This window comes from Cavia porcellus, unplaced genomic scaffold, assembly GCF_034190915.1.
Source record: "Cavia porcellus strain 051 isolate PalLab524CR breed Dunkin Hartley unplaced genomic scaffold, mCavPor4.1 scaffold_1, whole genome shotgun sequence".
Taxonomy (NCBI): domain Eukaryota; kingdom Metazoa; phylum Chordata; class Mammalia; order Rodentia; family Caviidae; genus Cavia; species Cavia porcellus.
Genome location: NW_026947484.1, coordinates 221,262,771 through 221,275,913, shown reverse-complemented (window position 1 = coordinate 221,275,913; position 13,143 = coordinate 221,262,771). Strand labels below are relative to the sequence as shown.

The 13,143-nt window shown below is 37.6% G+C and overlaps 1 protein-coding gene across 2 annotated transcripts in view; it reads right to left on the bottom strand.

Annotated features, from left to right (window-relative positions):
* The window catches only part of Heatr5b (HEAT repeat containing 5B), a 95,135-nt gene that overhangs the window by 19,999 nt on the left and 61,993 nt on the right, over window positions 1-13,143 (bottom strand). For both annotated transcript variants that reach the window (XM_063229724.1, XM_063229720.1), the window contains exons 28-29: window positions 2,474-2,711; window positions 1,125-1,379 (exon numbers count right to left, since the gene is read on the bottom strand). In XM_063229724.1, coding sequence (XP_063085794.1) covers window positions 1,125-1,379; window positions 2,474-2,711 — 493 coding nt within the window. The remainder of the gene's footprint in view (window positions 1-1,124; window positions 1,380-2,473; window positions 2,712-13,143) is intronic.

Below are 13,143 nucleotides of genomic sequence, written 5' to 3'. Positions count from 1 at the left end.
TATGAACCCTATTATTATACTCTGTGTTCCTTTTCACTCACAGAAAATACGAGATCACTAAAATCTTCAACTATTTTTTTATATCAACTTCCCCTCCCTTTTCCCCTTCCTTTTAGCTTAGTCTTTCCTTTTCCCATTTGCAAAAGATTAATCTGCCTGTTTTCTGTTAGCTACCTTTTATTTAGTGCTTTAATTTATGTATACTTTGGTTTTTCATATAAGAGAAACCCAAAAAAAAGAGAGACCATGAAACATTTATATATATTTGTCAGATTTATTTCACTTAACATTATGGTAGGAAGGTGCATTCATTTTCTTACAAATGACTCAAATAGAAAGCAATTATAAATCAGGATTTGAATTTTCCCCTTTTACTGTCGACTGGACCCAGGATCTTCTGCATGACAGGCAAGCAATCTATCACTGAGCTACATTTCCCAGCCTGGATTCTTTCTGGTTAGTTTTTTGATCTTGCTATGTAATTCATGCTGGCCCTGCACTTGCTATGAAACCCAGGCTGGCTTTGAATTTGAATACCTCCTGCTTCAGCTCTCTGTGAGCTGGGTTTACACATATGAGCTACCATACCAGGCTTAAATTTGATTAAACTTTTCTTCTTTATGGAGCCTACTGAATACCAAGTAAAAAGAAAACCAGTTGCTGAATTAAAAAACATATTAAGGTTTTTCTGTGAAGGCTATTCAGTTATTTTCTCTGTAAGTGAATATGATAACTAAAATATTTAACGAGTAGTTCTAAACAATCTAACTTTTAAATTAAAAAATTCAGTTAAAACCAGGCATGGTTGTTCATTCATGCTTAAAAAACCAATACTTAAAGAGGCTGAGTGAGGAGAGTTACAAGTTTAAGGCCAACCTGGACTATATAGCTAGACCCTGTTTAAAAAAAAAAAAAAAAGACATTCAAATTCAGTTAACTTACAAGTTTAGCTGGAAAATCTTTTTATTATTCAGTATCTAAACTGTGCTATATAAAATTGTTTCCATAGCATTATTTGAAAGCCATGAATTTTCATAAGTGACAGATTTTGAAGCTCATTACATCAAAGACAAAAAACTTTCATAAGTGACACATTTTGAAGCTAATTATAATGACACTCCTACCTAAAATCAGGTGCATTCTGTCTTTATTAATTTCTGGCAAAGATTTAGCATTGGCTGTTGCTCCTGATGGTTGGTTTAAACTGACAGCTGCAGAACGTTTTTGTGAACCCGACACTGCTGATGCTTCTGTGGACTCTGAACATGTAAATCCTGTGCTATTTAACCAAAGTGCCACTGCATGGAGAATTGGAGCCCAGGAATTCCGATAGTGAAGTCTGGCTGTATCAATAGTCTCCGGTGTATAAAATGCTCCACCTGTAAAACAATACAATCAATTAAATTATTTTCTATTCATTATCTTTTATTATAAGTGTTCACTCATTTATGAATAACTAACTGAAAACTACTTTTTCCATACAGAAGCACAGTCTGGCCAGTGAGCTTCTACTAGGCACATTAACCACTTCACTCAGCCACTGACCTGGAGCGCTCATCTCTCCTCGGTGATGCTAGCTGTGGGCCTCTCCTCCATGCTGCCACTGCCACTAAGCATCTGTACCTTTTCCAGCCCTGCTGTCACAGGTTTACCTCCTCATTTCACCTCTACTTTTTTTTTTTTTTAGCATTACCAGAAATTGTGTCTCCTTTTTATTTTCCTGCTCTTCTGTTATTCTTCTCCACCTCCTGTTTCTAATACCAACATTTAGGATTTCCTGTCCTTGCTATCATGATTGATTAAGGAAGGAGAAAGCTCTATTATTGCTATATGGGAAGAAGAATGGGTTCTTGAGTAGAAACTGATAATACATTTTCTTTCTTTCTTTCTTTCTTTCTTTCTTTCTTTCTTTCTTTTGACAATACATTTTCTAAACAGGAAAAATGATCAAGATGATTTCTGTACCAATAGAAAAGTAAGATATAAGGGGCTAGGGATTTAGCTCAGTGGCATAAGCGCCTGCCTTGCAAGCAGGCAGTCATGAGTTCGATTCCCCAGTACTGATAAAAAGGAAAAAGACCAAAAAAAAAAAAAAAAAAAAGAAAAGAAAAGAAAAGTAAGGTATAAACAATCTGCATAGAACTTTAGGCATCCAAATAATTTGTAGGATAAGATCATATTGACATACATATATTGACCAGTACAGGAGTTATGTATAATGACTTGCGATCCAAAATACTTTAGAGTACCCCTATTCGTACAGCTGTTGCTGTAACAGCACAAACGTCTTTGCTCCCACTAACAAAAAAGCTTTATATTGTAGTCTTGAGTGTACAAACTCAATATGAAGAACATGTTTTTACAGTTTAAGTCTACAGAACTTCAAAGTGCTGAGAGTAACATCTACCAAATCCATTTTGTTTAATTATTGTTTTGAACTCCCTAAAAACAACTTCCCAAATGCCATACTCACCATCTGGAGGGAGCTGACTAGAAAATTCAGCTGGTAAAGTCAACAGTGCATAGTCTTTCAATGCTGCCAACCACAGGCGACTAAGTGTTGGGAGTTCAGGTTGTACCAGTGTTATTAGACTATCTGGCGGTAGCTCATCTATGGTACCATAGTCGTCATCATCATCATCAGTATTTTTAGTTGCTCTTTTTGGTTTTGACTCAGCTTCCTTTTTAATATTCATAGCAACCACATATACCTAATGAGATATAGAAGAAGTAAAAATAACAAGGAGTAAGATTTAAAAAATGAGATATTTAAAGTTGAATTATCAAGGGTAATCTGGTATAACTATAAAAGAGTTCACCTGTTTAAGAAACAGTTTTTAAAAATTTATCTGACTATTGCTCCCACAACATATTCCTTGAGTAAACTTCTCTGAGTTTTTTCTGGCTTCCTTTGTTCTTTTTCACAAAGCCACCTTTTATTCTCTCTCTCTGTCTCTCTCTCTCTGTCTCTCTCTCTGCTATGGGGTACAACTTCCTCTTTACTACTTCCACATTCCTAGACTTAGACACAATCAGACAGCATTCAAAGAAACAAACTGAAAACAGAGAGGTGGCCAGAGAAAGGACTTCTATAAATAGCCTTTTACACCCTATTTTACATAGTCCTTAAATGATAGTTGTCAATTCAACAATTACAACAGATAAAATTGAGTATAACTTACCAATGAAATATATTATCCATATCCTTACTCTCTAGTTTGTGAACCAAAAGGACATAATAGCAACCATTCTAAAACAAATTTAAAGATCTTTCTTTGTTATTTTTTGTACACACATTTAAATTTTTGTGAATGGTGTATACACAACTGAATAACAACATATTAACAAAAAGGAGTAAAATAAGTGTAAAAGGAAAAATTTGCACAACATAAAAATCTCTGAGCAAACCTAGCTAGTGTAATCCCCATTATAACTAATGAGGAAATCTGTGTCTACGTAGCTATATTATAAACTTCTTCTATATTTCTATAGAAAATTTCTACATTGAGCATACAGAACAGAGAAAGCATACAGGAATTTCTAATCTCTTAAGAAGGGACTTTGGATCTCAGGATATAAAAACACTACATTCATATTTCCAAGTGGTTTTAAGTTTGTTTTGCCCTAAATTTGTTATTATACTGATATTTGAGGAACATATCTTAATAAACACTTTGTTTTGAGGGATTATTTTTTTGAGACAGGGTCTCCCTATGTAGCTCTCGCTGACTCTGAACTCATTATGTAGCTCAAGCTGTCCTCAAACTCTGGGCAACCCTCCTGTCTCTGCTTCCCTAGTGCTGAATTATAGGTGTGTACTACCACACTAGGTTCAATAAGTACTTTAGGGCTGGGGATTTAGCTCAGTGGCATAAGCACCTGCCTTGCAAGCAGGCGGTCGTGAGTTCAATCCCCAGTACTGATTAAAAAAAAAAAAAAGATAAATCAGTAAGTATTTTATATTCAGCCATTCATTCGAAACCTTAATAGGTACCATTTCCTGCATTTGTTATTGTGCTAGGATCACAGGCAATAAAGAAAAATAATGCATGAATGCATGCTTTTTTGAACTGATAAGACTAATTTAATGATAAAGTACTATGGTTTGTGTCTGGATGTCCCTCCAAGCCTCATACAGTCATGGGGGCAGGCTTTTAGAATTTGTGACTGAGTCATGGTCCAATGCTGAGATTATGGCTGTGAGTGCTATACACACCCTAGGGTGGGTGGTCTACATACAATCTAAGGGACAGAAAGTCTTCTCTCTTGCTCCTCCCTTTTTGCTCCTGTTGCTTTTGCTGTTTTCCACCACCACGAACTGTTGCTTTCTGCCATCAGCCGCCCTACCTTGAAGCCAACTGATTATGGACTGAAACCTCTACAAACTATGAGCTAAATAAAACCCTTCCTTCCTTAATTCTGGGAATCAGGTATTTTGTCCCATCAATGAGAGAGAAAAGTAATCAACATAAGGAGTAAAATGTAAGAGATAAGTAATTTTTTGGGGGGACAGGTTCTCACTATGTAGTCAAGGCTGGTCTCAAACTCCAGGTGATCCTTCTGCCTCAGTCTCCCAAGTGCTGGGATTACAGATATGTGCCACCAGACATGGGCCAAAATAATTTTTCAAAACCTGTTTTCAATCATCTTCCTTACCATATTCCACCCAGAGGCTAGGTGTAGGTTCTGACACCTAATGAACATGTGATGGTTCCTGCAGTGAATGAATTAGTATCAGGGAGCACCTAGGATGGATGGATCTTAATCCTGGGAGATTGAGAAAGGCAAGGCAAGAGTTTTCAAGGACAAAAGTTCACTTGCTCATAGGCAAGGATGAAAAGGATTGTAGGCAGAGAGAATAAGAACAAAAGCATAAAAATAGGAAAGTGAATGGCATTTTGAGTAGCTGTAGGTTTTTAATATGACCTGAGCAGAGGAGATGAGGTAGGAGTAAATGATGATTTTATTGTGTGGGCAATGAAGAAAATGGAATGCCAATGCAAGATTTTAAAGTCACATGTCCTGGGGGTAGATTTTCACAGAGTTTTGCCATGAAGTCTAGGATAGCCTGGAAATTCACTATGTAGCCCAGGCTGGTCTCAAACTTATGATCCTCTTGCCCCAGTCTCCTGAATGCTGGGGTTACAGGCATGTGCCAACACACCTAAGTGTACATTATGACCTTAATAACTATGCTATAAAAAGTTTGGAAAGTAAAATTTAGAAATGACTCATAACAACTTTCCCATGTCTACATTACACTATTTTCTTATACTATTCTTCTTTTTCTTTTTTCTTTTTTGAAACAAGGTCTCACTATGCAGTTCAAGCTGGCCTTGAACCGACTTTGTAGCCCAGGCTAGTCTTGAACTCGCAATGATCCTCCTGCCTCAGCCTCCTGAGTGCTGGGGTTACAGGCATGTGACCCCATGCCTGGCTTATAATACTATTCTTGTAGATCATAATTTTTCTGTACACAGAATTTTGTATTTAATTTTGTCAGTTTTCTTATGTGGATATTAATCATCATAACCGTTAATCTAATTGCTGCAGTGGGGGGCTCACAGTATCTCTAACAAGTTCCTTAAATTTGAAAGCTTGTCATTCTGATTATTTAGTCTGGGAAATCCTAAAAAGATCAGACCCAAAGATGAATGCTGTTTACTGCATATTGTAAAGTTGCAAGTAAACATTCTTGTTAACTTACTCTTTTCCATATAAGAGAAAAAGGTCCAGAAATGGTATTACTTGGTCACTGATTATAAATAATTTTTATGTCTCTAAAAACATACAGCCAAGTGGTTTCTTATAGTTTTTATCCTTACAGGGCTAAGGATCAAACCCAGAACCTTGCACCCTCAGCCCTTACCCAGATGCTTTCTAAAAGGGTTCTGTATGTTACACTATTATTTGCAATATATGAGGATATATTTAAAGTTGTTTTTAAACAAATGCCTAGGCATTTTAAAATTAGGTATTAACCAACTGGGTATGGTGGCACATGCCTGTGTCACCGCAGGCATATTCAGTAGTAGGCTAAAAGGCAAAAGGATCATTACAAGTTTGAGGCCAACCTGGACTACATAGTGAGTTCAAGGAAGGCTAGCCTGGAATACAGAGTAAGACTCTGTCTCAAAAAACAAAAAAAAAATTAGGTATTATGTAAGAAAAATCAGCAGCATGTGTAAAATGAAGAAATGTACAATGCAGATAATAGTCTAGATATTTGCTTTTGCAGAGTCTTTAAATAAAGGTGTGTGTATAATTTCTTATCCAACTTTCTATTCACTTGACACGATCATCTCTCGAGATCAAGAAATACATTTAGGTTATTTCAACTTTTTTGAGAACAGTAAACCCCACAATAAAGAATTAGTAGTAGAATTTTTGTGCTTTTTTTTTTTTTTTTTTTTGGTACAGGGAATCAAACTCAGGACTTTGCACTTGCCAGGTAGGCACTGTGCCACTGAACTAAACCCCCAGGCTTGTGTATATCTTTAACTACTCCTTAGGATAAAATAGTCAACAAATATAATATGTGTATTTTCTTAAACATTGCTTTGAAATACATTATTCCTTTAAAAAGTTTTACTATCATTTTCAGCTCTTACTTTTTTTTTTTTTTTTTTTTAATTGGTACCAGGGATCGAACTCACGACTGTCTGCTTGCAAGGCAGGCACTTATGTCGCTGAGCTAAATCCCCAGCCCCGAAAGTTTTACTATCATTTTAAAAACTGCATTAATTTAGCTGAGGAATGTTTTGTATTTCTTTTTTTCTGTATTTATTTGTAGCTTTGTTTTCTCTTTGTGAATTTTCAATTCATGTTCTTTGCTAAGAGTTTGTATCTTAGATGATTCTGAGAATCTGTGCAGAAGCAGCTGGGAGAAAGAAAATAATAATAATAGAGAAAAGGATGGGTCAGTTCTACAAACTAGGTGACATTATGAGAGCACAAACTAAAGGTACAGGGAAAGTGAATAGCATTATTTACAGATATGGAAAGGTATACATGATTTATTCCCAAAGATTTTTTTATAGGTGCTCTGTTGACTAGGATTCTGCTTTTATTTTGAAAACAAAGATATACAAATTATGAATTACACCAAAATATAGTTTCTGTAGACATATACAGACTGTCTCCAGCAGTTATCTTTGGGTGATAATACTACATGAGTTTTATTTTTATTTTCATATTTTCCCTCTATATTCTAAATTTGTAGGTGTCTTAGTTACTTTTCTCTCATTGCAGATACAAAATACCCAATACCCAAGGATAAAGGAGGAAAGGCCTATTTAATTTTTTTGGTACCAGGGATCAAACTCACGACCTTGCATTTGCCAAGTAGGAGCGCTTATGAGGCAGAGCTAAATCCCCAGCCCCAAGGAAAAGTTTATTTAGCTCACAGTTTATAGAAGTTTTAGTCCATAATCCACTGGCTCCAAGGCAGAGTGGCACATGGCAGAGGGCAATAGTTCACGGTGATAGAATAAAGTGAAAGCAGCAAGAGAGGTAGGAAAGCGCTTTCTTTAGCTACCTCTGTAAAAGTCCCATCCAGCACAAGACTTTAGGGGGACACCTAGGCACAGACCACAATACTAAGCATAGTTTTCCTTTTTTTTTTAAATTTTTTTTTGAGGGGTACCAGAAATCGAACTCATGACCTTGCATTTGCTATGGAGGCGCTTCTGGCGCTGAGCTACATCCTGGCCCCTTTCTTTTTCTTTTAAAGAAGACAGGATACTATTATGTTGCCCAGGCTGACTTCACACTCCTAGGCTTAAACAATCCTCCCGTCTGTGTCTACCAAGTAACTGAGACTACATATATGTTCCACTGTTTCCAGCTTGAGCACAGGTAATTTTATTCAAAGAACAAAACTGTGTCATTTTCATATACATTAATGAATGAAAATAAATAGGAATTAGTTATTGTTGAATATAAGAGAGGCAATGATTGAGGAAGAAAAATTAAGATTAATAATCTAGTTTTGAAATTATAGGGGGAAAAATAAGAAAAGAGAAAATAATCTTACTTAGACATGTTGTATGTGTATGGTATGTATAAGTCATCCAAATGGACACATCTGATAAACAATGAAAAACATGGTTTGGAATTTGAGAGTGGTATCTTTTGTTGTTTTGTTTTGTCTTTTTCGTTTTTATGCATACCAGGGATTGAACTCATGACTGCCCACTTGCAAGGCAGGTACTTATGCCACTGAGCTAAATCCCCAGCCCCATGGGAGTGGTATTTTAAAACACAAATAAAAGCTATCGGCTATGGTTTTGTTTTGTTTTGTTGGTACCAGGAATAGAACTCATGACCTTGTGCTTGTCAGACAGGTGCTTAAATTGCTGCGCGAAATCCCTAGCCCTGGGCTATGGGTATTAATTTGGTTACATAAAGTAAAAAAGAAAGTTCAAGAAAAATATCAATATTCACTTATTGATTTTTGGTTTTTTGAGACAGGATCTTGTGATGTAGTTCAGGGTAGCCTGGAACTCACACTGATTCTCTTGCTTCAGTCTCTCCACAGATAGGATTACAGGTGTGTGCCGCTATGGCCAGCAGGAAAAACACCAACAGTTAAAGATCAGAGTTAGTATCAGGTTAACGGTTGGTTTTCTTACATATGTGTAAATTAAAAAGAAATAAAAGACTAGAAAATAGAAAGATTGTTAAAGTCTGGGAAGAGGGGCTAGAAGAGAGAAAGAGAAGGGAAGACTACATGACTAAAGCATGATATGATCATGTATAGAAATGCCACAGTGGCTGGATATAGTAGCACATGCTTGTAATCCCAGCACTTGGGAGGCTGCGGCAGGAAGATCTCCATGAGTTCAAGGCCAATCTCTGAGGTACATAGTTAGGCTCTGTCTCAAAAACACAAACAAACAAACAAACCAAAAAAAGAACAGGATGAAATCTATTAACTTGTACAATTAATACACATTAATACTACAAGGCTCCGAGGTATGGTGGTGCACATCTGTAATCCCAGCACTCAGGAAGCTGAGGCAGGAGGATCACTGTGAGTACAAGGCCACCCTGGGGTATATAAGTCAATTAAAGGCCAACCTGTACTATGCAGTGACACCCTGTCTCAAAATAAAATTAAATAAATAAATAAAAATAAAAACTGACCAAACCAAAAACTATTGGGCTGGGGATATAACTTAGTCATAGAACACCTACGTGCAGAAGGCCTAGCATGCAGAAGGCCTTGAGTTTAATTCCCAAGTACCACCAGAAAACTCCAATAATAATAATAATATACACTGATTCAAAATAAAAAAGCAGGTAGGCAGAGAGAAACCAGAAAGTGATACTGAAAAGAGTCAGTATAATAACTATTGTCATTCTATTATTATTTGGCTATGAAAATTTGTATTTTCTTTTTTTTTTTTTTTTAATTTTATTTAAGGAGAAAAGAAAAAAAAAGCAGGGAAAGGGTACAAGTTATACAGATTTACAGAAAAAAAATGAACAGTAGGAAATCACTAGTTAATGGATTACATATTGTCATCTTAGAAATAATTGTTCAAGTCACAAAATTAAAGCTTGTAAAGTGGACATTCCATCAATGATACTGCAAACAGTTCTGTTCATTGATCCAATAAAACTCTGTGATATCATTTTCTATCTTATACACTTAAATATACATGCAGTTATATAGTTTAGAGTACTTTCTTTTCCTCTCTTTTGTACCATGACTATTACACATTTTGGGTTTCATTGCTCCCACGGTTCTTATTACTTTTTTGGAAGAGAGTAAAACCAAATGTGACATAACAGAACAGAATCGGTCAAGTCAAAAGGGTGGACATAATAGATAATGTAAAAACATAATACAGGTGATCAACAATGGTTACCATAATGTCTCCCGCTATCTCTAATAGAATTGCCTATATCATTAGTTATAATACAATTGAACAAAACAGTAAAGAATAAAACCGACAAAACCAAAACATTGGAGACATTGTAGGTCTTCAAAAGTAGCTAAAAGTCAACAAGAATGGGCGTCATAATGAATCTCATTATCTTCACAGCTGATGCCTAAACTTTCGAACCTGATACTATCCAGCAAAACAGAATAGGGGAACATCAGTTAAAAACCAGATGGTGAGAGTAATACAGGGCTTTAAATCAAGGTAATGAAAAGTCAAAATGGGTTACTATAATATATCCTGCTATTTTTTCCTTTAATTAAAAGGATAAAGATAAAAAAGTAAATAATGGAGTGGAGATTGAGATAAAAGAGGGCATAACAACGAAACAGCGCAGATCAAAACATAACCATTTAAGCAGAATAGTGTTTCACCACCAGATAATCCTAACCTAAAAGTAGTTACCATATTGTTTCTTTCTTTGAAATCCTTGAGTACAACTTCGTATACTGTAGCATTAAGTATATCAAAACAATGTAAAACCATTCAAGAGAATGACAGCATTACAGAGTATTTAGAATCGACTAACAGAAAATGAACAATGGTTTCTGTATAATCTCCTTGTCTTTAAAAGGTTTTTGCTTATACTATCGTACATAATAAAATCCAATAAGATACAGCCTATTTAGACCATTGGAGACAGAAGGACAAAAGCTAGATGAGACTTCAAAACAAGATGATACTAAATCAGTATTACCTATTAAGATGTCATTTTCTCCAAAATAGCTGTTCCTATCATCCAATCTTCTCTGCCTCATTTCTGTTAAGCTCTTTTTCTGTCAGTAGCTGTCAGTTTGTCTTCTTCATTTTGTTCTCTGCTCCATTTGTTGTGGCCTCCCCGCCACTATTTCTGGGTTCTTTGTATTTTTCTTTTTTTAGAATATCCTGCAATACTTTCTGTAGAGTTGAATTGGTGGTTGCAAATTCCCCCAGTTCCTCTTTATCCTGGAAGCACCTTGTTTTTCCATCAATTTCCAGGGACAGTTGTGCAGGATATCTCAATCTTGGCTGGAGATTATTATCTTTCAATGCTTGAATTATTTCCCCCCACGCTCTTCGTGATTTGATGGTTTGTGCAGAGAAATCTGCTGTAATTCTGATGGGTGTTCCCTTGTAAGTGGTCTGTTTCTTGTCTCTTACAGCTTTTAATATTCTGTTCTTGTATTGAATTTCTGGAATTTTTATTATTATATGCCTGGGTGTTGCTCTGTTTGGGTTGTAGGTAGCTGGGGTCCTGTATGCCTCATACATCTGAGTATCTTTACCTTTTGCTAAATTAGGAAAATTCTCCTGGATTATTTCTGTGAGTAGCTTTTGTAGTTCACTTGTTTGCATCCCTACTTCTTCTTTTATGTTCTTAATCCTTAAGTTATGGATCCTCTTATCATCTTCTTGTGTTTGTATTATTGCTGTTTGTTTCTTTGTTATTTTTAAGAAGTTTTTCATTTCATTCTCCCATATTACAAGTCTGCCCTCCAGTTCAGATAGTCTGTCCTTAGTTTCTTTCAAGCTGTTATGCCAGTCTTTGATAGACTTCTTAGTATCTTGGTAGTCCCTTTGAACCTGCTTCACGTATTCTATGCTTTCTCTGTTTTCTCCATCAAACAATTCTCCCCTTTTTTTCTGTTCTTCCATTCCATCACCTGTTTTTTCTTGGGTGGTGCTTAGCATTTCTCTAACTATTCTGCATACTTCTAGCTTCAGGTCGTTGATAACTTCATTCCTGAATTGGTCTATGAGGCTCTCTATATGGTGCCTTATGTGTATTGGTGCGGTGTCTGCTATTGCCTGTTTCTCTGAATTGGGGCCCGAGGAGACTTTCTTGTTGCTGCCTCTTCCCATGCTGCCTCTTCTTCTCTGTTCCTTATATATGCAAGCTTATATAAGAGGCCCAGCTTCTCTCCCAGTCAGCCACAGCCTGATCGAATTGCGCCAGTTAGGTGTTCCCGCTCACCGCTGCGCACCAGGGAGTTACGGACCAGGCAGCCTACGCGTCTCCCCTCCCGGCCACCATCAGGCTCTGGGATCTGGGTTGGGACAGTCTACCAGGTCCGCCGGCAGCGTCACGCAGGCCAGGCACTTTTCACCAATCCCGCCCGAGAGGGGGATGTGTGGCTGGAGTCGCCACCGCGCCCTGCTCCCGCAGGACTGCTCGGGCCCAGAAAGTCCTCTGCTGGAGTCAAACTGTGGTAGAGTGTCAGTTTCTCTCACTCACCTCACCATAAGTCAGTGCACGCCTCCCTGCCGTTCGCAGATTGCCGTTCTCAGAGCTTCTGCACGTCTCTCCCCTTGCCGAGCCGCTGTAGAGGCAGCCAGCTGCTGCGCGGCGGGAAACCCAAATCGCGGCTTACAATGGCGCGGTTCCAGCCTCCACACCGAGTCTTTTCTGTTCCTGTTTTAGCACCAGGACTGCATTCCAAGTTGGCTTCTCTCAGCCCAGTTCGTTCCTGAGTCAGCAGAGCATATCTCCACCTGCTTATGTCTCCTTAGTCCGCACCATTCCTGGCTTCTGAGCCGAGTCCATTCCTGGCTTCTGAGCCGAGTCTTTCAGAGAGCCGCCGGTAGTTGCTGTTATCTGTCCGCCATGTTCTCCCGGAAGAGTCAAATGGCAACTTAATTGTGTGTACTGAGCAATTGGCTAGATCTTACATCTTTGACATCCTCCATAATATATTAAAAGATCACTGTGTGTCTTTCCGGTCTGTAAGAGTCCTTCCATGAGGCCTGTAGGCCGTAGAAGTCTCAGTAAGCAGTCTAGCCGGGACAGAAATTCTCAGCACTCGAAAATTTGTATTTTCTTTCTTTTTTTGTTGGTACAGGGGATCGAACTCACGACCATGGCTTGCAAGGCAGGCACTTATGCCACTGAACTAAATCCCCAGCCCTGACAGTTTGTTTTTTCATAAAATACAAAAATTTAGGAAAACAAAGTGACAAGTACCAAGTGAAGTGTCAGAGAAACCAACGAAAGCAAACATATGATCAAATGCTGAGGTAAAACAAGCAATGAACAGTGTCTGATGCTTTCGATAAATGTTACAGGGACTTTAGTGGAAATAGTCTCAACAGAAGGGTGAGACCAACTCCAAACTACAGGGACTGAGAAGTGAGTAACTGGATAACCACCAAGGGGAGACACTGAAACTCCTTCAACAGATTGAGATGTAAGAGCAGACAAGGCAGTAAATAAAGG